This window comes from Centropristis striata, chromosome 11, assembly GCF_030273125.1.
Source record: "Centropristis striata isolate RG_2023a ecotype Rhode Island chromosome 11, C.striata_1.0, whole genome shotgun sequence".
In the NCBI taxonomy this organism is placed as follows: Eukaryota; Metazoa; Chordata; class Actinopteri; order Perciformes; family Serranidae; genus Centropristis; species Centropristis striata.
Genome location: NC_081527.1, coordinates 10742239 through 10768287, shown reverse-complemented (window position 1 = coordinate 10768287; position 26049 = coordinate 10742239). Strand labels below are relative to the sequence as shown.

The window sequence follows — 26049 nt, the reverse complement described above, 5'->3', positions numbered from 1 at the left end:
AAAAAAAGTTTTTCACACAATATATAATGTGGCAAAATGTTGCTTGGCGGGATTTAGAAATCGTATTAGCTTTTCAATTCTACTTTTTTTTAAGTAGTCAGCAATTGACTGACAATGAGCAGTATTTTATTTAGATATTTATTTCATTCCTATTTTTTATTTATTTTCTCAGTTATCATTTATACACTTGGCTGGGAATGTAATACATTGTTTCTATAATGTATAATAATGTATAAAATGCTACATATTATTTAATAAAGCTTTATGTTTGAGAAAGAAGCTCTCTGGGTACATTTGCAGAGTGATGAAAAATCGGTGCACAATCCACATAAAAATGGTCTATTTTCATTCCAGCTCAAAAGCTCTAAAATCTGTATCGGCATCGGTCTCAAAAATCAGTCTGGCTCTATTACAGATACATCTATATCTATTGGTATCAGTATATATAGGACCCTATGATTTCCACAATGCAGAAGACATGTAGGAAATTTCAGAATTTGATCATGAAAATGGAATCGACTGTAAAAAGCGTAATATTGTAGAATTTGCCAAAATGTGGATCTCAAGTTCAGGGTTTCCGCTACATTCATTTAGTATCGGCGCCCCGCTGCTGCTATAATATTTCCCTGCTGCTACTTCAGAATAGAGGATTGTTTTATTTATTTTTTCAGTTTTCCCAGTGCATGTATTTACTAAAAATTACGGTAAGTATGTGTTAAACCCGCCTTCAAAATGAAAGCAAACACATGTAGCTTTCAAAATAAGAGCACATGGATGTGTTAGCAGAGTCCACCACAGAATCTACAGGAATACTGTCAAAATATAACGCCTTGAATAAAACATAGAAGAACCCTTATTCTCCTTTACAACAATTTATTAAAATATGCAATGATTGAGATGGAATAGTGGCATTAGAATGTGCGAGAGGCTCCAAATTTAGGCTTTTAGTGCAAAAATTTTGCATTAAGCATGTCCCCAGACCGCCCTACTTTGTTCAGGTCCCCCCATCATAGTCTAAGAAAATCCTGTGGGAAACACTGGTTCTGAAGCTTGTTTTGCAGTTTAGTGTCATTTTTATACTTTCTACATTGCTGATTGATATTTTCATGCACACATTACTAAAATCCAGGTTTTCCACATTATTTTTTCCCAGCACCTAAGCCAAATAAACAGAATAAAACATGTTTTGATGTCATTACATCCATTTTGCCTCTATCCACTATGTTAGTATAAATAGTCCAAGAATCACTGCTGTTTTGATTATGCTCTATGAATTCGGCCCTTTATCCACTCAAACAGGGAGCAAAGCGAGATGAGGAGACACACACACAGGCAGACAGAAGGAGTAAGTCAGAGAGAGAGCAGTGGGGGTGGAGTGGCTGCAGGCGAGTCTGGGGTGATCAAATGTCAAGAGCATCATCATTTAAAGTCAAGTCATTTAAGGAATTCAACACTAATATCTTAATTTAGAGCAGATGGATATCCAAATCACTGTGAGTCAGGAGAATGTTAAGTCAAATGCATGAATATGCATTCATTTTTTAATATGTTCAGAATGAATTGTTGAAGTTTTATGAATCCATCACATGATTAGACACAATTTCTGATGAAAAAAATTGCTTAAATCTGAACATTTTTAAATGGAAAACATGAAATTTGGTAATTAATTAACGGAATCTGGAAAAAAATAAATGGATTTCTTAGGGCCCTACATATTTTTTTTTTTTACAGAACATATATTGCAGAAAATGATGTGTTGGGTGATGTAGAAATGGTGTTAGCTATATAATGAATTTTATTTATTTAAATGGAAACAATTGACTAATTCTGAACACAAAACTCATCAAAAATGCTCATTTATCTATTTATTTATATTATTTTTATTTATTCTTTATTCAAATTGTCACAATTAATAGATACTGTACAGTACTAATGTTCATTTATCTACTTATTTATATTATTTTTATTTATTCTTTATTCAAATTGTCACAATTAACAGATACTGTACAGTACTTATGTTCATTTACCTATTTATTTTATATATTTATTAATTCTTTATTTAATTTATTGTCACAGTTGACACATACTGTACAGTACTAATGTTCATTTAGCTATTTTTTTTTAATTCATTCTTTATTTAATTTATTGTCACAATTAACACATACTGTACAGTACTAATGTTCATTTAGTTATTTATTTTATTTTTTATTCATTCTTTATTTAATTTATTGTCACAGTTGACACATACTGTACAGTACTAATGTTCATTTAGCTATTTTTTTAAAATTCATTCTTTATTTAATTTATTGTCACAATTAACACATACTGTACAGTACAAATGTCCATTTAGTTAATTATTTTATTTTTTATTCATTCTTTATTTAAATTGGCACAATTGACACATACTGTACAGTACAAATGTTCATTTAGCTATTTATTTTATTTTCCTAAATTGTATTATTCCTCCCTTTTCATTTCTACGATTGGTAAACCGTGTAATACACTGTACATAAGATGAATAATAATGCATAATCCTGTCAAATATTCTCTAACAGAGTTATTTGTTTGAGAAAGCAGCCTTCTGAGTACCTTTAGCATTATCATATCAGTGCGAGAATCTCATATTGGCCCAGCTTTATTCTACACTGTAACTCATGTATTACCTCTCTGGGTGCTTGTGGAACTTGGCTAATCCACTCTTGATAGAAATTCATGTTCTTGTATCAGTATAACCCGAAGGCCACCACGGTTCAATAAGAGGCACTGCGTTTTGAGCGTGGAGTGTTTGAAACCTGGATAAAGTATGATAACCGCCAAGGGAGGCAACAAAGATTGGTTCAGCGCACATTCTTTTCATCCTCTTGCAGTGAAAGAAAAGAAGGGCTCTCCCTCTAAGCTTCCAGCGGGCAGAAAGTCTAACCTGTCTCAAAGCGGAGAGAGAGAGAGAGAGAGAGAGAGAGAGAGAGAGAGAGAGAGAGAGAGAGAGAGAGAGAGAGAGACGGGGAGGCTCTTGGCCCGTCAGCTCTCTTCGGCTGAGACTGCCTGTCCAGCTCCTCGGCCGGCTTGCCCCGAGCCGCGTTTCGCTCGCCCTGTCCTTTCTAATTAGGCGCACACAGTTCAGAGTGGAGGCTCTTCTAATTGGACACCCGTCTAAAACACACGCTGAGCCCAAGCTGCCGGACACTGACTGGCTGAGCCGCTCTTGTGCAACACACCGCTTCCAACACAAAGCGCAGGCTGCTTGGCACAACTTCTGACAGCCCGCAGAGACAGAACTGTCAGGCCTGTGTGTGTTTGTGTGCGTTTGCGTGTTTAGTCGGAGGTGGTGCTTGAGTCCCTGCCCGCCTGTCTGTGCGCGCTGGTCAATGTCGGAGTCCACAGTGTTCCTGTGACGAGAATCTGGGGAAGACAGTTGCGGGCCCTGTGTGTCATTTAACGCGGCGAAAGGCCCCTGGGGGGTGATTTTACACGGTCAAGGCAGCACATGTCGCTCTCCATCAGCACCACTGCTGGGACTTCTCTCAGAGGCCCAGGCATGCAGAACAAACAGAACAAGCATGGACGCTGCGGTCAGCACCAGACCGGACTGGTTACTACCAAACAGACAATTTCCAGTTGAAACATGGACCAAGTCTTGAGGGAGATATCTGTCTCTTTAGCTACTAAATACTCATCTATGGTAGTGTGGAGGTTTATCCCTACCATTTCACATTGTTATCATTTGATTTAGTTATTAGTTAATTATACAGCCATGGAAAAATATTAGACCCTCATTTGCTTCAATTTCTTGTTCATTTTAATGCCTGGTACAACTTAGGTACATTTGTTTGGACAAATATAATGATAACAACAAAAATAGCTCATAACAGTTACACTTAAGAGCTGATATCTAGACATTTTCCATGGTTTTACAGATAATGATTTTTGGTTATTATCAAGAAGCCATTTTCCATGGTTTTATAGATAATGATTTTGGTTATTATCAAGAAAACCATGGGAAATGTTTAGATATCAGCTCTTAAATGTAACTCTTATGAGCTATTTCTGTTGTTATCATTATATTTGTCCAAACAAATGTACCTTTAGTTGTACCAGGCATTAAAATTAACAAGAAATTGAAGAAAAAGGGTGGTCTAATATTTTTTTTCCATGACTGTAGACTCTGTATGTTAAAGGGACATTAGACAACATATCACTATTAAGTAAATGTTGATTGCACAATGTAATGTCTATAGAAAATAACACCATCTGTGGTTCTCTTTAAGCGTCACTTTCACTATACAGTTGTGCCTCGGGGTAAATGAAAGCTCGATTTACACCCCAAAACAAGGGAGGATATCGCTCTACTTCAGAGACGTGTGAGAAGAGCGTTTCCCTTCAAACATGTTTGTTTTTTGGCCAAAATAAAATATGAAGATTATTTTTCTGTGAGTGCCGGAGCATTGTTTCTTTTGAAGTCTTGTGCAGTGCTGCTTTTCATGTAATACCACCTGGGAGCTTAAAATTGTGCCCGATGTTTTCCAAGCCAATTTTTAATGCTGTATTTATCTCTGATAGAATTTTCCAATTTCCCATGGACTCCCCCTAACTGGTTCTCGGCCCCCCCGTGGGCCACCTCATTTGAGAAAATCCAGAAATCACCCCTGCTGGGTTGCACCTGTACTTATAAAGGTATGAAAATAATAACACGGAAGCACCGTGATCTGAAACAAGAGTAAATTCTTAATTGAATCCCATCAGCTGAATCCATAATATAACTTCATTCCTTATGTTTGTACCTTTCACAATAAAAGCCCTATTTGTATATACATCTCGCTAAGAGGCAACTCAACAAAGTATCTTATAGTAGCTATTCCCAGGTAGAAGAGATGGTGGATAGTGGAACAACTGGAGTAACTGTGGAAGAACCTTTTCAGGTGGAATTATTATCGCTGTTTCTTGCATTGGACAGTAACATTAGCGGAAGTGCTAACGGTAGATATGTTGCTAACGATATAAGCTGTAGAGGTGTGAATCAGTAGAGACCCCATGATTTTATCCCGATACTTGATTCACGATACAATATTACTGCGATAATATATATATATATATATATATATATAGATATAGATAATGTTTAAATGCATTTTGTGTCCACAAAATTAAATTCAATCAAGAATTATTTTGTCAAATAAGAGAAAATTCTCAGTCTATTCATCTCACTTCAGTCTTTTTATTCCTCCACAATGAGAGTCAAACCCACAGACTGACCAACAAAGTATTCAGTCAAACTGAACTGAAATCAAACATATTGATGATGACAACAACTGCAGCATTTTCTCAAACTTTCCTCAACTGTAAGCTTCATTGCTCTGAATTTTTTTGAATGAAACATAAAAAAGCCGAACTTTGCAGCGTTCTCGACAACTTCCCGACACGATATCCTGACATGGCGCCTATAGATTTAGTTTCATGTGATACCAGCATCTCCAGTATATTCCTAAAAGTGAGGCCACTACGGCCTCCGGAAAAATATTGATACTTGGCGGCCATGAATAGATATAATATTGTCACATAAAATATTGCGATACTATGCTGTATCAATTTTTCCCCCCACCTCTAATTGGCTGTGTTGTCGCATATGTTATTACCGTCTCTGTTCCTCAGTTTGTTAGAAAACAAAACACAGAGTGCCATGTGTTGTTGGTAATGTTAGTTAGCTCCAAGAAAAAAACAAAGATTGTCTTTGCGATGGGTGTGGAGGTAACAATAACGCCACTTGAAAATGGCAATTGGGGCGATTTTGGCCAGACCGTTGAATTACAACTCCAAGAAAAAGTTTCCACTTGCATCACAATTTCAGCCAAATGAGACACACTAAAGTATTGTATTCTGGAGCTAGGCACAAAAGAATTTCACCACACACTGTTCTGTGCATGATTGTGTGACAAATCAAACAAACACCAAAGATATATATATGCTAATTTCTTGTCAAAACATATTTAAATTTTGATTTCAGTTGGACTTTAAACACAGTGATAGATGCAACCGAGAATGTTACTTCTACTCCTTTGACTTTCCTCAGCAGAAGTAAAATTTGAGAGTTTTAGCCTGTGCAGTGGAGGGTGACCTACTGGTGCAGGGAGAGTCAGGAGGGTCGCTGTCAGCGCGGTAGAAACCATTCTGGCAGGGACAAATATTGGCTCCTTGTGCACTGGTGCGACTGTTGGACGGGCAGGGAGCACAGGATCCTTCCCCGAATTTGGATTTGAAGGTCCCAGGGATGCAGGCTGGAGGGGCGGGAGAGAGAGAAAACAAAAAGGACAATGAGAACAGAACAAAACAAAACAAAACCGCTGTGTGCTTGTCACTTATCTAAAAGACAAGCGGCTGTCACGTCTGTCACGGAACAAAAACTGTTCCTGTGAAGTACCTGCGGAGCTGAATATTTATGCAGAAAACGTTGATAGGTACGTGAGAGATGGCGAACATAAAGCATAAGGTCTTATCTATATATTTGCATGGGCTCTTTCATTTTCCCTCGCTCTACCAGGTGACATTAATCTCCTAAAAAAGAGAGTGGGGATGACAGCTAAGTTTCATGTTGAAGAGGAGGAAAAGGAGGATGAAGATGAAGATAGACTGCTGACAGGAGATTGCTGTTGTCAGACAAACAGGGATGGAGAATGCTTCTGAGAAAAGGGATACACCCTAAACCCATCAATCAGTGTCTGTTGTGTCCTCAGCTCTCCAAACCACACCGATGAATACAAACAAGGCCTCCACATGCATGCAAAACAGCTCCATAATAAGCCAATAAATCAATTCAAATGAAGGGACGTCGCAGCGGACGTAAATTAGCTGAGGAGGGTTATCAGAAAAATATACAAAGTGCGGTAATCTTAGACGATGTGTCCAAGCGATTAATTTGAATTCCAAAGTGTCACGCTGAAGGTTGGCTGATATCGAGTCTTAAGGATAAACCAGCATAAGCCCGCACTAAAGAAGGATTCAGATAAAGGGGATTAGCAGCAAAAGGTCTGGATATATCCGCCTCCAGAGCCCCACATTTTACTGTTTGCCACATTCCTAACTGGTGGTGTAAAAGCGGGGTCTCTCTGGCAAACATCTGTCCTGTCAGCGTGAGGGCTCATAAAACCCAGCCAGTGAGAGAGAGAGAGTGATTAACTAGTTAGGCTAAGTGGTCTTTCAGTTTGAACTCAAGTTCCACCCTAATTCCCAACAATGGCACTTTTAGGAAAATCAGCGCAGCTAATGGCCCCGCATTGTAGCTCTAAAACCGTGCAATAAAAAGCCAAAGAAGATAAGATGAAAATGTATTTTTTTCCCCCTCACAATTCAGCGAGACCTTTAGGCTCTACACTCTCTGATCTGATTTATTTTTCTTCTATTACACACTGCATCATCATTTTCTTTTTATTTGTTTGTTTTTCCTCGCCTCTTTTTCGAGAGGCCGCTGAATCACCCCACCGTCTTTGCTTCAATCCATTAACCTCTTTGGAGGGCACGATGATTCTCCTGTTTTCGATACACTAATGTTTCCCCCCCTTCTATTGTCTCTCCTCTCCTCTTCTCTCCATCTCATGCGGCGTTTGGCTGCGAGCGCCGCGGCCAGACTGAGGTAAGAAATGAAATGTCTGAGTGATTAATGTTAGCGTGGCAGTGTTGGCTCACGTTGGTCTGAATGGTGTTAATGAGTGTGGCCGCCTGTAGATTAACTAACGGGAGGCCGTGGAGGAAATTACACTTCCTCATCGCCAACCGCTGGCTGAAGCCCTGGAGAGCTTTTTATCACGCATTGGCGGCAAGCTTTTAACCTTGAGCCGCCAAATGGCAATGAATGAGCTCTCCGGCGCATGTTCGACACTATTTCTCACGCCCAGGTGAGAGGAGGCTTCGCTTGTCTGTCTTTGACTTCCTGCAGCCCCCCTCCTCCCTTTTCATTCTTCTCCCTTTTGGCTGCTGTTACCATCCCATCTTTGGCAATTCACACCTCTTAACTCCTGCTATCTCTCTTTCTCTGTTAATATCTCTTTTCTCTGGACTCCAGATGCCTTTTCCCTTCCATTATCTGCATTTTACTCGCACAAATCTATTGGCTCTCTATTTTGTGCCTTTTCCTCGCTATCTTCCTCTCCCTCCCCGTCCTGCTCGCGCAATATTTGTATGCTGCTCCTCTCTGCAACACCTCATTAATTCATACTCTCCTCCACCCTCCTTCACCCCCTTTCAGGAGCCACACAATAAATGCGGAGAAGAGGGCACAGACTGAGGTGACTTGCACTGAGCATATAAAGGAGGCTTGGTTAAATAAAAGTCCAAATGTCTGTTAAACACACATACCTTGGCACTGAGTGCTGTCTGCAGACGGTTCAAAGCCGGCGACGCAGGTGCACGAGCCCACGGGAACCATCCACTCGCCGTCCCCGTTGCAGTAGAGCTTCAGAGGGACGGACACCTCCATGGCGTTGGTCACACAAGCCCCGGGAGCGATCACTAAAGAGGTGGCCTCTGCCCCCGTGGCGGTCTCGGGGAAGACGGCGAAATTGGCAATAGTGGTGGAGCACTTCTTGAAGAAAACCCTGACTGAGATGAGAGACATACAGGCGCCCAGGTCCTGGAAGGCCAGGTAGAAGCCGGCCTTGGAGAGGGGGCCAAAGCTGCGCACTTTGGTGTTGATCCTGCCCGCCTCCAGCAGAGAGAAACTCTCGTCTGGGGCAATAGTATCCACCTTCACGTAGGGGTTCTCCCTCCACAGAGGGCTGGTGTCTGTGGCTGTGTCCCCCTCCGCCTCGTAGTAAAACAGATTAAAGGTCTCTTTGCAGGAGCCGGGGATGTTGGGGATGCTGGCGCAGTCACGGACGGAGAACTTGAGCTCCACGTAGACACGCAGCACGCCCTTACGGGGGATAAAGTCCGTCCTGAGCCAGTTGTTCTGGTTGGGCTCTCGGACATTACACACCTGGTAGGTTCTGATGGGGCTCATGGAGTCGTCGTAGCCGCTTACCTCCTCCCACTGTGGAGAAACAACACACAGACACTGAGATGATAATCTGGGAAATAATTAAAGCAAAGGTTTTAAATAAAATGAGACTAAATTGATTGTCTAATGCTTTTTATTAATGCAACAACAGTACTATTTGTCAGTCAGAGCTCCGGCAGAAAGTCGCTTATCCAATATGTTGTTAATTAAAATTGAGTAATGTTGAATGCGGTGCATCCTAATGCAAACCATTGAAGCATAGAGGGCATCCAAAACAGCAAAGTGACGTCGGCTGTAAACAGGACATAAAAATGCACAACACCAACACACATTCCCACAGTGTTGTGTTGTGTACATGTGGCCTGCGAGGAATAATTTGCAGCTAAAATGCTTCTAATTACATGAATCATTCAGAAAATTCCGATCATTACGGACTATTAATAGAAAACATTTTCCCATTAAAACACATTTCACGCATTCTGCCTGTTTGATTAACAGTCCTGATGCTCGTCACGTGTTGTGAAAAGAGGGATGTTTTTTGTAACGAAGATACAAAAACGTTATCACATACACACCTATAGGGAGCACACTGTAACTATAGCTGCTGCAGTGTAATCAAAACAGCCTCAAGAGGAGCTTTGGTTCCTATATCATATAAATCTTTGCTGAGAGATATGAGAGCATAAAAGTGTACACTTTAAATGGAAACTTTCCCCATATATCTATAATGCAAACAGTGAGTTATTTATTAAAATGCTCATCTAAATGCAATATTGTCAGTGTGATTGCACTGTGGCAGCACTTCAAGTTATGTTGAATACATTATATACGCTGCCTATGCCTACACATAAAGTAAGTGCAGATATTTGCATTTGTTGTGATTAATCATTTAAAAAGGGACAGTTCACTCCCTATTTATCAATCTAGATTGTTTTGTTGTGAGGTGCTGACTGTTGGACATATCAGCCGTAGAGCTTTCTCTTGATTATGATGGAACTGTATGGCATTTGATTAAAAAATACATATGAAAAACTCAACACCAATATCTCTATTTTCTAGAAATCATGACCTGGTTACTCAAGAAAATCCACAGACTATACTACAGATTATTCCTACTAACAAGGTCTGTTGATTATCTTGAGTAAATGGGTCATGATTCTGTAAAAACATGTTGCTGTTCAGTTTTTCCAAAGATTTCTTTAACCACTTTGAGCATCAAAAGCGTAAGTATTCCAGGCAAAAGGAAAAATAAAGGACACTGTATGATAACCCTCATTATTAAACGGTAAATGTATACTTAGTTAACTTTAGTTTATAGTTATTTAAGACAAGATAAGATAAGATAAGATAAGATAAGATAAGATAAGATAGAACTTTATTAATCCCAAAGGAAAATCTTGTTCCAGAAGTTACAAAAACAATCACAACATAGGATAATATAAGAAAAACAATTTTACTGTTACCAAACAACAAAATAATGATTAATAATGTTAAATCTCAGTAATGTTATAAAATATATTATTTAACAGTTTGATTGCTTTTATAGGCCCCCAGGAAGAGCGCTGGACTTTGAAACCAAATTTGACAAAATGGCCGAATAGTGGATTTTACAATTTCTGGGTCCGTCACCTGACACCACTGGGCCCAAAAAGACTTCTTCCCCATAGACTTACATTGGAAAACACACATTTGTAAATCAGCCGACTCTTTTTTTCAGACATCGTAAACCCTGGGATATGACTAGTTTCACTGTCAGAACTTGATTAATTTGGTCCAATAACAATCGGAAAGTCTAGCAGAGCCGTATGAATTAATAAATAATTGTATTCCCATAGAAGTTAGCAGAGTGATTAACAGGAAGTAGCCAGCTCAGCCAGCAGAAGTCTCTAGTGCTCCATGGGCCCCATAGATGCAAAAAAGGCATCAAAGATCTGGGTGGTTTTAAGCAGGTAAGTCAACCTTTTTGGCTTTATGTGCCACTGAGTTACTTTCATAGGAATGAATGGGGCCTGCCTCCAAAGCTGTGTCCTTGTATACCTTGTAAGGCATCTATAAACATTATGTAGACATTGTCAGTGCAAAAATAAATCGCTCTTTTGTAGATTACAAAAAAATAAAAATATGTGATAGGGCCAAATGAATGTAACTCGATGCTTTATAAACCACTTATTAATCATTAGCTAATTATAATGAGCATTAGTAGCAACTTTATAATAGCCATCCAAATAGTGTTTATGGATATTTTACAAATAATTTGGTTATTGTTAAAAAACACTTAATCTATTATTAGTCTGTGCAACAATTAACTGTTAAAAATGACAAATTACAGCATTACTTGTCATTAGTAAATGTTATGAGATTTTAGTTGTATGTTTACATTAAAAAACGTCATCTCAAATCAGTTCACCATTTATTACGATTTATTAGTCACCACTCAATGCATTTTTAAATTTTGGGTTGAACTGTCCCTTTAAGGACTTTTGTCTGTGTGTGTTAATACAGAAAAGGTCTGAATGATGTCAATGTATAGCGTTGTATTTTGTTAGAAATGGTCTTTGTATATGGTAACTAGCATTACAGGCTATGATAAATGGCTTTATCGGTCAATAAATTTAGTCCATTAGGAAATAACCTTGTGAGGAGTCAATCTTTTTAGATTTTTTTCCTAATTCCCTCTTGGACAGAATGCTTCGTTTCCATAACAAATGAGCTTCCCAGAAATTGATTATTTCAACTGGAAGAAAATAATGCATAACTCATCTCACGTCTCTGAGCTCCTGTGCAATTTATTCCCAAACGATGAGCCCAAGAGTCAGCATTAGGTGTCGTAAATCACCAGCAACACGTTGATGCACTACCTGACAAATATGATAATTGCCGGCCCCCGAACGTATGGGCTTGTCAGGCGTGAGGAGAGGGGCTGCCTCGCCAGTCGTGACATATGACTTCATGGATGCTAGGACATTCAGAGCCGGCCCTTGTAGGGAAAAGGGAAGGAGGAGGCCTGCCGAAGATCGTTTCCATGGAAACCCACCATTTCCATTGACTGACTTTGCGCTCACGTAGCGAAGACAAATTACACCGGCCGGGAGTGGGGGAGGTCTGTCAGGCTGTTAGCCCTGGGGTCAAATTCATGTTGTTTTATTTTCTCACCATTCCTATAGGGGGTATCTACTGAAAACCTTAATTCTGGCAGTAATGCGCACTTGGGTCCATATTATAAAAAGGCACAGACACATGCTTTCAATTATCAGACTCTCTATCCTGGGGAGACATGCAAGGTAGAGCCTACCTAATAGTCCTTGCACGCTGTGGGGATTTTCTCTGCGTGTCTGCTCTTTTTTTCAGTTTTTTCCTTTCTAGAAAGTACAATATTCCTTCGTCAAGGTTTTTTAAATTTCCTAAATACAAAATATCTTTGATTTCTTCAACACAATGCCACACAGTGTGTTTCTCATTAGCTTTTCAGAATCCAGGAAAGCAAACATACACTCCAAAAACAAAGATATAAAACAGTAGGAGGTGTGTTCTTCAAGGCAGACTGGGCTCTATTAACGAGCAAATGGAACAAATGTTAAATGAAAAAAAAAAAAAAAACGGGAACACAATACAAACATACACACACTTAACTCACCCCACTCTCTGGGAACGTGGTCCATGCCAGCTCTGTGGTTGCCCACCGACTGTCCATAAGGGTTTCTGCAAATTAAGAGTAGGAGGAGGGTTGACAAACCTGAATTAAATGGTGTGAAGAGGGGGGGGGGGGGGGGGGGGGGGGGGGTACCAAGTTGTTGCACAGCATTAAGGAGCACACACACACACACACATGCACAGATGTTTCCTCTGCTTGACAGAGGATGCAGGTAAAACTTCCTCTCGCTCTCTTTCAAAAACCTCCACCCACAAGCACTCAGTTTTTGAAAGCACTGACAATCATGGCATATCTGTGATGCTGCCTAATTAAGGCTTTCTCTCTGTGTGTGTTTGGCACCCGCAAATGCTTTCAATATTCATTTGTGGGACTAAGAACAAAGCATCCTCTGAGATGCCTTGGGATGGGAAACATTCCATTAGCCAGCACCGGTTCAGAGAGGTCATATGAGCACAGAGAAATTTAATAGATCACATTCAGGAGAGGGTTTCACCTGAAAACACCAGACGGTGCCATAAGCCTCTCCAGTTAGATTTGACAAGTTACGGTTAACAATTGATGTGAGTGGTTGTTTTCATCACCTGGCTGTTTACGACTTTGTGGGGATGTGAGAACTGGGCAGACAATCAGAGAATAAACAGCAGGATCAATGGGCATTGTTGTCAGGCTGTCAATCAGTCGTCACCTGATTGGTCATCCGGCGAGTTGAATACACCTCAGAAGGTGTGACCCCTCCCTGGGTTCTCAATATACAGCTGTGGCCGCATCAACTCCCATTGTTCTGTTGTTGTTCGCACATAATTACTGAAACAATTACACTTTCTTCACGGAGACTCAATGACACGACGCCTGCTGTGCACCATTTGCTCACAAGTCGTTGATGGCGGAGCTGAAGGAGGGTGTGAGAGGGTAAACAAATATTATGACCTGTGCAGAACAACAGCAGCACTCTTTCCTAGAAGCGTGCCTTTGTTCTGGCAGCACAATGTTGTGCTTTAAAGACAGTTACAGTCGGTGTTGCCTCTGGCTTCTGTGTGTCAATAATAGAAGTTTTGATTGAGTGGATAGATCACGGGTCCATCTGTAGCTGCTGCTGAGCTAGAGATATGTGCTCTGTTTACAGTCTCTGCTGCGTGTTCATTAGAGAAACCACAATTGCTTTTCTTGTTTTTAGAGGTGGAGAGATAATAAATAGTGGTCTGTACATCCAACAGGATAGATTACATCTGTGGTGCTAAACCCGTGCTTCATGTTGTCATGTTGACACTGCTGTTACAGGCAAGATGAAAAGCAAGTGGTAAGACACCTCAGTCCTTAGTTTCAATGCAAATTAGCTTGGCTGTGTGAGTAAATGACAAGAAAATGACTAAAGTTGACCACTGGTATGTGATGTGCAGTGATACACGGCCTATGGGATGCTAATGATCCATCTTAGAAGCTGAAAATAAATCTGTAATACTTTATAATGCAGGAATAAAGCACATGTTTAAAGAAATGGTTTAACATTTTGGGAAATCACTGTCTTGCAGAGACTTGATACAAATCTAATGTCTGCTAAGTATGAAGCTACTGCAAGGAGCTATCTTATCTTAGTATAAAGACTGGAAACCGCTATCTTGGCCAGCTGTTCCCCCCATGTTTCCAGTCTTTAGCAGACATTGGAGTTGTATCAACTCTCTGCAAGACAGTGATTCCCCAAAACGATTTCTCTATTTCTTTTTTTGTTTTTTGGCCAGCTAGCTAAGAAAAAAAAAGAAAAGCCTTAGTGTAAAAACAACATATTATTATTTAGAGGGTTTATGTCAGCCTACAGGTAGATTTTGATACCTCTAGACAAAGCTAGTCATTTCTCTTCCCTGCTTCCAATACTTGTCCTAAGGTGAGCTACGTTAGCCTAAGTTAGCTAGCTGCTGGCTCTAGCCTCATATTTAGCCGATAGACTTGAGAGTGGTATCTTCTCATCTAGCTCAACAAGAAACCAAATATGCACGTTCCTCAACAACAACTTTTAAACCTTTTAAAGCTCCCCTCCAGACACACTATGATTTATATTTTGTTTAGCATGTTTTTCACCAAAAAAGCAAATATACTCTTCTCATTCGGCACATCTGCCACCGCTTTGTGTGCTAGGTTAACCGGTAAAAAGGCAGTTCACATCAAGATGGCTAGCATTACGCCAGGTTCAGACAGCAAATGGAAGCGACATAAATCGCCCCGAAGCACCGGCTGCGTCCTTTCACTGTCCATGTTTTAGGTTATCAGGATGGTAAATGTAGTTAGCATCTTTATGCTATGTGCTAGCTTATTAGCTTGTAACTGGCAGTGGCTGACACAGCATTAGTGGTTGTGGAACATGTTACAGGGTGTTTTTGCTCCCTGTACTGACAAGTCCACTTTGCACTGAAGGTTTCTGGCTTTGGTTGTCATTTTACAACAATCTTATATTGTAGGGAAGTGCACCTTTCAATAGAGGAATGTGAAAATACTATAAATACTAAAATAATAATAGTGGCAAACCTTGTACAGATTAAAGTCAGTACAGTCAAGGTCAAACATTTCAAGAAAAAACATCTTTGAGTGGCCAAGGACTTTAACTAAATTATACCTTAAGCATTATTCTTGACTATTTAACCCTGAAATATGGCAGGGTGTATTATTACTTCCTATTATTACTATTAAGAAATTAAGAATGTCTTTATGAGTTTATGTGTTTTGTTAATTCTTAATGGATGTGTATTAGCATCATGCAACAACATGTAGATGTTTGCATATAACCATCAGTTTGATTCAAACATCTTCATGTTTCTATGAGAATCTGTACAGTTCTGTTTTAAAGCTGGCTCTGAAAAGTGCTTTTCTATGGAACTGGATTTCAGCTAATTTGGTGGCACATAAATTAGAGAATGAAGTACATTTAAATTAACGATCATTAAGTGATGATCCATTAAGAATGAACTAATCACATGAACTCAAAGTCACTAGATAATTTCTTAATGGTGTGCATTAGTTAAGCACGTGATTTGTAACCAAACTAATTTTATATGCAGATTACAGTGTTTTAAAGTGGACATATTGTGCTAATTTTCTGGTTCATACTTGTACTTTAGGTTTCTACTGCAATGCTTTAACGACTTTATGTCTGTTTATATAAACCTGTATTCAGGCTCTGTCTGAAACACTCCGTTTAGGCTCCTGTCTCTTTAAGGCCTCCTCCCGAAGAAGCCTAGTGTGAGCTGATTAGTCAGTTTTCTGAGTTTTTAAGCATCTGCATTCGCAAAGTCACTGCACTGTCATTGCAGCTGGGGAATGACTGTCATGGCACTGTAGCAGCACTTTCTACCTATGTATAGTATAGCTGTGACATCACAACCATACAGAAGTCCTGATGGCTCATTAAAAGGCACCGTTTTTCATGCATTTTTCCATAGATTGAGTGTTTTGATTGTTTCACAGTATTTATATAGCACCTAGACTGTTAAAAAAGATATGGAAGTGTCACTTTTAACAATATGGGTCCTTTCAGAAATGAAAAGTTTCAATAAATAGATGAGTAGTGCTGCATAATGTAAAAAATTATTTCATTTCAAAAGAAATACGTGGGCTGCCTCAATCCCTGTTGACAACGCAAACCACATTTACCACTGCACAATTTTAATAAGCAATATTTATCCACAAAGAGAATTTATATTAACTGACAGACCTTTAAGTCTTGTTACTTATTTATAAAAGCATTGCACTTGTGTGAGGACATGAGCTAACAACTTTGGCTGTAGAGTCCAAATATACAATTGTGAACAAGGTTGTTTTCACTGATTAGCACGATTTGAGCCAGAGAGGAGGAACTAATCAGTGAAATCAGTGGCTGTTGTCTCTGCTTGGCTACACTCGGCCCTCTGTGGCACACAGTTGAGTGAACGCTCCCGGTAGGACTACATGCTGCTGATCCAGCCCGTCCCCCGGGTGTCTGATCCGGTGCGTCGGCCCTTCCCTCTCCTGTCCCGGACGCCCGGAGGAAACAGAGACAGAATCACTCAGCCTCAACTAACCACAGGCCTGAGCTGATGCTCCTTTAAACCAGGCTTCACCTCACACTCTGCACATGCCGGAGCAGGAGGTTGACCATCCTACATCTGTAAAAAGCCGGGTTCAAGCCCCTGTGAAAGCAGGATTTCGCTCCGCTGAGGCACTCTTGAGCAAGATAGTGTCAGCTCGAGAGGTGCTCTTCTATTGTAACATGACCTTTGACCTCTCTGTGGAGCCAGAAAGGACAGAATTTCTCGGCAAAGAGTTTAAAGAATCATTTCACAAAAACTATTATTAGCCAGCTAGAGAGGGGTGACACTGTATATCCCCGAGCTTAACATCTGAGTCCTGAGCTCACATGTTGCTCTAAAAAACGGAAAATTTCAGTGCGAATAAGGTTATCGTTCGCCAACAACTCTTTTCACCTATAGTGTATTATAGTCAACTCACTAAATCCTAGAAAACGGTTAAGATTGAAAAAGATCCCATTTGTTCCACAGTTCTCCCCCTCCCTGCTAAATTTACAGTGCCTCTGAGATCGCTTCGCTGCTATAACTCAAATCCAGAAATCTCCCCCATCTCCCATAAAACTACAGCAGCGGTGGAGTCATTCCGCCCCTGGGGTAAGACAACAATGCTGCAGTGGGAACTTTAGAGCATCACCACCCGTGGCATTTACCGATTTTTTTTCCCTTCTTGATCGCCCGCCGGAGCCAAAATGCCACACAACTCTGCATTCCCAGTGCGCTTTGGGAGCTCACACATGCTAATGTTTTATTCACTTTGTGAGAGCGGGTGCATCATGAAAGGGAGGCCTCGCCTTGTACTACACTGACACTCGCTGCCAACAAGCAAACATATGAAATATTAACATCATCATCAGTGATCAGAGGAGGATCAAAAAAATGTGCCGTAATAAATAGGTGTGGAAAAAGTTGCACGTTTTAGCTCCAAAAAATTGACGTCAGGGCTCAATCTAAGTCGAGGCTCATTTGTATTTGTGCTCATGTTTCTTTCTGTAGAATCACAGGGATAATAGTCGAGTGAGATGCTCAGTTTGACGCTTGATGAGCACTTTCTGAACAAGTCAAGCTGACCTAATTCAATCTCCCTTCAGGGCTGCTTGCATCTGCTTCCACAGGTCAACAAATAATTATTCTTGTTTATATTCCGATGTATAGAAAGCAGGGAAACGCGAATGGAGCTCTCTATTTATATGAAAATGGCCTGATGCTTAATGCTTCTCCTGCAATCACACACGTACATAGTGTAGATTACTTTATAAAACGCTTTCTGAGTGCTCATCCATCTAGTTTATGAGCTTTTAAAATAAGAGTACAGTAAACGCCGACTGTAAATGAGAGCAACACAACATAAAAATGTCACAGTTGCTGAGGCTTTTACTGCAGTCTGTTGGTGAGAACTGGAGATAAGTCATCACTGTAGCTTTTGTAAATAAGCACACACTTCAAGTTGCAGTCCAGCCTTGCATCATCCATGCGCAAACACTTGCCAATCTGAAAAAACAAATTCCAGATTCAAGCCATGTGTTGAAATCCACTGAGTAAGCAGCTAAATAAACGACATGCAACCCCTCTTTAAAAAAAAAAAAGGCCTCCCTTTTTCTCCCCTTCATTTAAACCCATCGGCTGATCTGCAACTCATGTTTATCCTCAGAGGACAAACATTAGTTAACCCCTGAGCTTTGAGTAACAGTTAGTGGTCCGGTTGGGGAAACGGGGGCTGATCATCGCGGCGTGAGAGCCCACTGGGACTTGGAGGGCTGCTGCCGCTGCATTGATTTACTTGCTGACACCAGAATTGATGAGGGATCAGGCTGGCCACGGTCCAGGAGAGGCAGATTGGACAGGGAGGGAAAAAGAAGGAGGCAAGGCAGAGAAATGTAGCTACAGCTCAGAGAGGAGTTGCTGGCTGGCTGGCTGGCTGGGTGGGTGTGTAGCAGTGGTGGCGAGAGTGGGCTTCTCCCTGGAGCAACACTCCCTCGGTGATGGAGGGAGCTTCAGGGGCTGCAGCACACTTGTTAAGCCATTGACCTTTAATTCACACTTGTCATCTAATGCGTTTCACATGTGTGTCCCTGTGGCGCTTCAGGGGCCCGGGATTGATCCGCTCTGCTCTGAATGTTTAAGTGTCCACGACACTGGCAGGTTTTTGACATGCATCATATGAAAAGTCTATTTTTACAGTGACAGTAGAGGGACTGCCCCTTTGTGTGCCGTCTCCGTGGCGTGAATGTAACCTCTCCGCTGCTGCTGGGAGGAAAGGTGGGGCAGGTGGGCATCCTCACTCAGCTCGTGGGTGTGACAACAACAGGGACAATAGCAACAGGGCAGTCCTTCAGCCGCAATGGGAACACTGGGATGTCACCACACATACACCAAACACACCACACACAGAGGGAACGGGGCGTGCTGATGCATGTGTACATGGATTATAATCAGAGAGCTAATTGATACTGACAGAATTGCCTATTTAACAGAGCGGGGATATTAACAGCTTTAATTATCCAAAACATGAACAGAGTCTTGCTTACTGATTCACCTATATAAGAAGCAGCATACATGACTGATCTGGTATTTAAACTGGTGGATAGACTGGCCAGAATATGATTTAAATGGTCAGGTTAAAAAAAAAACTGACATGCATGTTTTTTTTCCACTGTTAAAGGATTTTTTAAATAAGGTGTTTTACTGCCAAATTTTTAATGCATCCAAACAGTCCATTGTTCATTCACAGGAGACACAAGTAGGCATAAAAAATATTAAACCACATACCTTCTACAGCCAGCACCACAGGGACAATGAGGCTGCACACCCACAGCAAGTAATCCATTGTCATAAAACAGGCTTTTGCAACATGAATAAAGGTGTGTAGACTGGACCCTTCGGATGGATGGAGACTCAAACACAGAGCACCGCAGCCGAGCTTTTTGTTCCTCTCCCAAATCTCATGCCTTCAGTTGTGATGGGGGGCTCTCAGCGCCCCATTCTACCAAAAAAAAAGAAAAAAGAAAAAGAAAAATAATAGCCGAGCGCTTGTTTATTTTGCATTCAACCAGGTGCCGTTATTCCTCCAGAGTTGTGAATGCGATGCTACAGGAGCGCTACACTGCGCCCTTTCTCAGTCCCATTCTCTTTATCTGACTTTACCGACACCGAACCTCTGTCCAGGGGCGCATCTCTCGGCTGCTGCTCTCCCCGAGCAGAGGATGGAAACCCGGGTACGAAGTCGCCTCTGTCCGCAGAGGAATCCGTGTAGTCCACTTTGGCCAACTCCGTGTAGCTGTTGCTCCTCTGCGAGGGATGTGCGTCGGAATGGCAACAGTGGGACGGAGACACAGAGGGGGCTGGGGGCTCAGGCAGCGGTAAGGCGGCAACAATGAGCGGCGAGCTTCCGGGCAAGATTTTCAGAATAATAGTGCATATGATCTACTTGCACTAATGTACAGTTAGATCTGAATTTTTTTTATTTTTTTATTATATAATCTACACCTATATATACTGCATTTTTATACAATTCATTCCTGTATATATGGCAATATGATTCACAATTACTGCTTAATGCACTTCTGGTTAGATGCTATCTGCATTTCGTTGCTTTGTACTTGTGACATGTGCAATGACAATAAAGTTGAATCTAATCTAATCTAATCTAATATGAAAGCACCTTCACATGACTTCTTCATGACGTGAAGACATAAAAATGAAGCAACGTGGAGCCTTTCCACCAGCTTCCCTCTAAAGTTCTGGCTTGAAACTCCATACCAGATATTTCTCTGATGATATTCGGCCAAGTAAAACCCTAGATAATGTCAAATATATTTAGTATAAAAATATAGAACTAGATATTATCCTAATTTTACCCGTTATATGTTATATTTGCAACCTGTATTCATATTTGCAACACTTAAAATTCTGTGTTTTGAAACACTTTGGGTTTTTTGGGGTTCAAAAGTAAGTCAAAGTTAAAAATTAATTATCAGGACATATAGGTGAGGTAATGCTGAAAAAACTGATACCGACATGGCATGGTAAGAGTTTTTAACTGATTTTTCAACAGACATAATGGCCCAAGATTTAAGAGGGTTAATTAATGTAATAATTCGAGACAACACGATTTATTTAGCAATAATGTGTCCGTATCCATATACAGTCATGGAAAAAAATATTCAACCACTGTTTTCTTCAATTTCTTGTTAATTTACAATTAAAGATACATTCGTATGGACAAATATAATGATATAAACAAAAATAGCTCATAAGAGTTTAATTTAAGAGCTGATATCTAGCCATTTTCCATGTTTTTCTTGATAATAACCAAAATCATTATCAAGACACATGTTTTACACAGACACACACACTCTAGTTTAGTTTAGTTATACTATTTGACAATCTATTAAGATTTTTTTCTTAATGAATTCCAGTCTGTGGTCACAATACCATACAACTTTTATAGTTTCCCTTTTTTCTTTTTACAGCTCCAATCAATATTAATTACAGTAATAATAGAGGTGAGTCACACCTGCTAGGAAACAACAGCTGCCGTGCTGTTTGTGGACAGAAGATGACCTCATCCTAACCAGTGATGTCATAGCAGCAGCTGTTTCTAAATCACCTGTCAAACTACCCTGCTGACATCACTGACTGAGGTGATGCGATCTAGACGTAACCCATTGCGAATTGTTCGTTTTTCACCCTTTATTGTGAAGTCAAAGGTGCTATACTTCCGGTTTTCCTTTTAGTGTGTCCTTGTTGCTTGACGCGGCTGGCGGGGGGCGCGGAGGATGAGGTGGGAGGAGGAGGAGGAGGAGGAGGAGGCTGGTTGGTTGGTTGGCCAGCAGACTGAAGAAGCAAGCGGCCACCAGCCCGCAGTGTGTCCGTCCTGGAAGCAGGTAACTCCGGCCTGGACGCTCTGCTCACCGCCGCTTAATACCGATCAATTGTGGCATTAAAGGGACCGTGGTCGCATTGGCGGGGGGACGTCAATAAGAGCTCTGGTAACAATGGACAGACAGCGCCTCCCGCGGGTTATTGAGTGGCCTTTGAGGCTGATACTGCATAATAACCATCTGTGATTCGAGTTACACTGGGCGATTTAACAAAAGCACACCCACAGATTTTACTATGTCTAATCAACTGGATCCTAGCATGATTTGATTACTTTCACAATAAAAGTATACACTATTGTAAAAAAAAAAAAAAAATCACTCTGGTTGTAGATTGGAGGTCCAAGTGAAACACACACTGGCGATAAAATAAGGTCTCAATACCGGCCTTTGTTTTGGCCACAGGTAAAATGATGCAGATCTGGTCTCAGAATTACATAATTCTACAATTCAACAATTCTACAATGTCATTAAGCAGACACTTTTATCCAAAGCGACGTACAAATGAGAGTAATAGCCTACAACACAAGCAAGGATGAAGTCAAGAAACATAGCAAGAGTAAGAGCCGTGGGGTGTTTGGGTCCATTAGGACACAAGTGCTTTATAGGTCACAAGAGCGGTCGGTGCGATACTTGTTGTAGTCGTCAGTGTAGATCAAGAGTGAAGGTGTTCAGTAAAGAGTTGGTCTTCAGTCTCTTCTTAAAGATTGAGAAGGACTCAGCAGAACGGATGGATTTGGAAGTTCGTTCCACCACAGAGGAGGCTCTACAGAGGAGAAGAGTCTGGTTTGAGACGCAGAGACCTTCAGCATCGGAGGAGCCAGACGTCTTTCACTGGAGGAGTGTAGTGGACGTGAATCTGAACAAAGGAGTTCAGATAAGAAGGGGCTGTGCCCGTTGCTATTTTGTTTTATTCTTGCAGGAAGTCAGTTAGAGTGAGCCATGAACACTATAAAAGTTTACATTTTTTTATTCGTCTTGGGCCAAGCCTGCCCCCGTACAGAAAATGGACAGATCGACACAGATTCTATTGGCCAGTTACTAATAACAACAGCTGTTCACGAGGTTTACTCTACACAGTGTGTGAGAGTGTGATCGTTGTCCTCATAGACGTGTAGCTAAGAGTTACCAAGTTTAAACATGGCAGCTGAAAACCCAAACTGTGCCCTCGAAAATCTATGAGAAAAAGATTACAAAATCACCGGCAAAGTCGAAAGTCACATTTACTCTACACAGCATGTGTAGAGTAAATGTGACTATAATATAATGTTATATTATATTTTATATTATATTTGAAAATTATAAGAAGACAGATTGCAAATGTGTTTTTCTTCACTGAAGCTCTGTCCTTTCACAGACAGGCATGAGAAAGGGCAGTGTGTTCTCACAATATGTGATCTAGTTTTAGGCTAGATAAGCTACAGACACACACACACACACACACACACACACACACACTTCGTGTATCACCACCTTTGAAGAGACTTGAACAGCTGTTGGCCTGTCCATGTCATAGGTAAGTGGCCAATAGGATTCGGTTTGAGTGTAAGTCCAACTTCTGTAGATGATGAAAATGTGAATTATGACTAAGATCGGGGCTCATTCTGACCGCTGTTAGAATAAATAAAGATAAAGATAACTGTCTTCTCTGCTTGGTGACATGACGTGTCCACGTATTGAATAAACTGACAAATCAGCAGATCGAGAGGAGGCACCTTCTGGAGAGATCTACCTACATTCTTAGAAAACTTGTGTCAGGCTATAAAATGGGTTCAGGGAAATGAGACTGTGTCCAGCCTTCATGAACTGAGCAGCCTTTGTGTAATCAGGGAAGTGAAGATTGAACCCAGAGACTCTGTAACAGCACAATTCTTGACGTATTGTAATAAAGTGAAGTTAAACTGAGAACTCGGACGTCTCCTGCTCATCCTTCCCCATCAAATGATCGGCGCAGAGAAATAGGTGAGGATATTGCGTTGGAGCCAGATAATTTAATTTTAAAGGTTTCCTCAATGTATTTCTCAACACTGGGATCCTGTGAGAGCTGTGTCAGTCCAGCGCTGCATCACTTTACCTGTGACCTGATAAAAGGCCTGCATTGAGACCAGACTTTTTTCTCCGGTGTGTGTTTTCTCTGGGATTCCCATTTACGAACCAGAGAGAGACCTTTACAATAATTATCCAAATATGACTCAATCTACACCAAAAGACACTCTGAGGCCCCACACTGCTGGGACATATAGTAGCTTCCCCTTGGGGCAGTTGATGAAAGAAGATAAAGTACACTCAAAGTGATATCTTCAGTGTCTCCACAGACTGCCTGCCCTCATTAATTCACGTCAACTTTGACCTTTTTGCAGTCTATGAGTCTTACAGTCTCTCCCTTTAGGTCCCTTTCCACCACACCCACCAGGTCTTTTGTCCCTTGGCGGTTTCCAGCAGAGAGAGTGTGTGTGTGTATATGTGTGTGTGTGCTGGCTGGTAGTAGCTCCCAGCTTAGGGACAAGGCTCCCCTTCACACTGCTAATTCATCCCTCTGCGAGCCCCCACTCCCACAGCTTGGACCTCCCCCCTCCTGCTGCACCCCGACACAGGAACACACACATGCAAAGTTCCCCCCCTAAAAGTCCCTCTGTGCTACAAGCTCTACATCCCCCCGCCTTATCCCCCCCTCTCCCAAATCTTCCAAGCAGCTCCCCCGTCACCTCCACCCCGAAACTTTCTTTGTCCCCCCAGCTTTGTGCACTAATTAACTACAGTTCAGTTCCCAGCAGGCTTGGGTCAGCCTCTACTACTGAAACCAGTGATGGACAGCTCTCTTTAACCAGCTATATTCAAACGAAGACAAAAAAAAAGGCACAAAACAGTGTCCTCGCATGGGTACAGTCATTACGAACAGTCATTATGAACAGGTCATGTAAATAATATGTGACAGTGTAAAAAAAAACAGTGCTTGCTGTTGCCGCTGCTGTGTGGCTCTTATTTTTATAAAAATCCATCACAGCTTTCTTGTTTGTGTGTGTGTTTTTTAAGAGGCTCCTGAGAGACCAAGAAAGTGTTTTGGAATGAATTTACAAATCTGCTTGTTAATTCAGCTTTGCAAGAGTCCTTGAATCCCCCCAGTGTTTTAAAACACACAAACAGAGGAGAATTATTAATGGATTTATATGTATATGCTTTCCTTATGTTGACTAAAAAGGGCCCCATTCAGGCATGCCTTAAAGTTCACCCCTACTGTATCTTCAGGTGTTGTTCCTGTGCGAACTTTCACCTCCTCCAACATGATGAACTGCCAGTTAAATCTTCAACTCCACAGTTACCGGCTTGACCGGGATTTTGTGTGCATTTCAGTTGTTTCTGCGACAGGTGGAATAAAGAATCACTGCTCTGGAGGCTCAGGAGGAAAATACATATTTTACAGAGCATGGAGAGGAGACATGAAGAGCCAAGGATGAGGTGGAGGGAATGAAAAGTAGCTCTGTGGGACAGCAGCGTTAAGCTGACAAGAGGGGATGACAGAACATCTCCACAAAGCCAGACTGTCTCCTGCAAACTACTTGTGAATTATGGAGTCTGTCCAGTTCACTGCTCTCTCTGTGTGTGTGTGTGTGTGTGTGTGTGTAATAAACATGTACTGTACAGTATGTGCACATGTGTGTGGATTTATGTTAGACACATGGAGCCGTTTTCCTAATAACGTTCATGCTTAGCCGGTTCCTTACTGATGTTTTTGGCTTAAGCTCTAATCATAAAAACTTAAAAACCATTATTCATATTTGTGGTTTATATTCTTCTCTGATGCATAATTTACGATAACAAATGGCAGGGAACAAGTGGCGTATTAAAGATTGTGACAGGAATGCATTTCTTATTTAATCCATCAAACATTGTGGTTATTTGTCATGTTAAAAATATCCATTTCACCTTAAATCTGCAGTATAAAATGGAAACCGTGTATGCATTTGTGCTGTATACGTCTTTATATGTTTATCAGTAAAATAAAGCAACAAATAAAGTTTAAAAAAAAATAATCTGGGTACTTTAAGGACTTTTTGTCTTCTTCAAAATGGAAATTTGAATATCAGGGATCAGGGATCTCTTTATTATCCTGAGGGGCAATACAATTTGTTTTACAGCCAGCTGTAACCACCAAACCATCCGACAAGCAATAAATACAATATAAAGATCACACCGAATTATTAAAAAGGCAGATGGAAGCAGGGACAAATTTGTTCTTAAAGGCACAATGAGTAGGATTTATCTGTTGCAGTTTGTAAACACAATTCAAAGTTTTCTCTTTGTCACAGCCCTGAGACATTGCAGTTTGCGTTCTCACAGTATGTTATCTTGTTTAGGCTATGTAGCTCATAGATACACGCCTGTAAGGACAACATACACACACACACACACACACACACACACAGAAGAAGTTGAATAATGGCGGGACCAAAGGAGCAAGTCAGGTAACGTAGTATAAAGAGCGAC

General features: G+C 40.9%; 1 protein-coding gene across 1 annotated transcript in view; it reads right to left on the bottom strand.

Moving 5' to 3' along the window:
- The window catches only part of ephb3a (eph receptor B3a), a 42680-nt gene extending 22655 nt beyond the window's left edge, over positions 1-20025 (bottom strand). The window contains exons 1-4 of the mRNA XM_059344297.1: positions 19454-20025; positions 12618-12682; positions 8344-9016; positions 6114-6269 (exon numbers count right to left, since the gene is read on the bottom strand). Coding sequence (XP_059200280.1) covers positions 6114-6269; positions 8344-9016; positions 12618-12682; positions 19454-19517 — 958 coding nt within the window. The 5' untranslated portion in view covers positions 19518-20025. The remainder of the gene's footprint in view (positions 1-6113; positions 6270-8343; positions 9017-12617; positions 12683-19453) is intronic.
- Positions 20026-26049: the final 6024 nt, after the last annotated feature.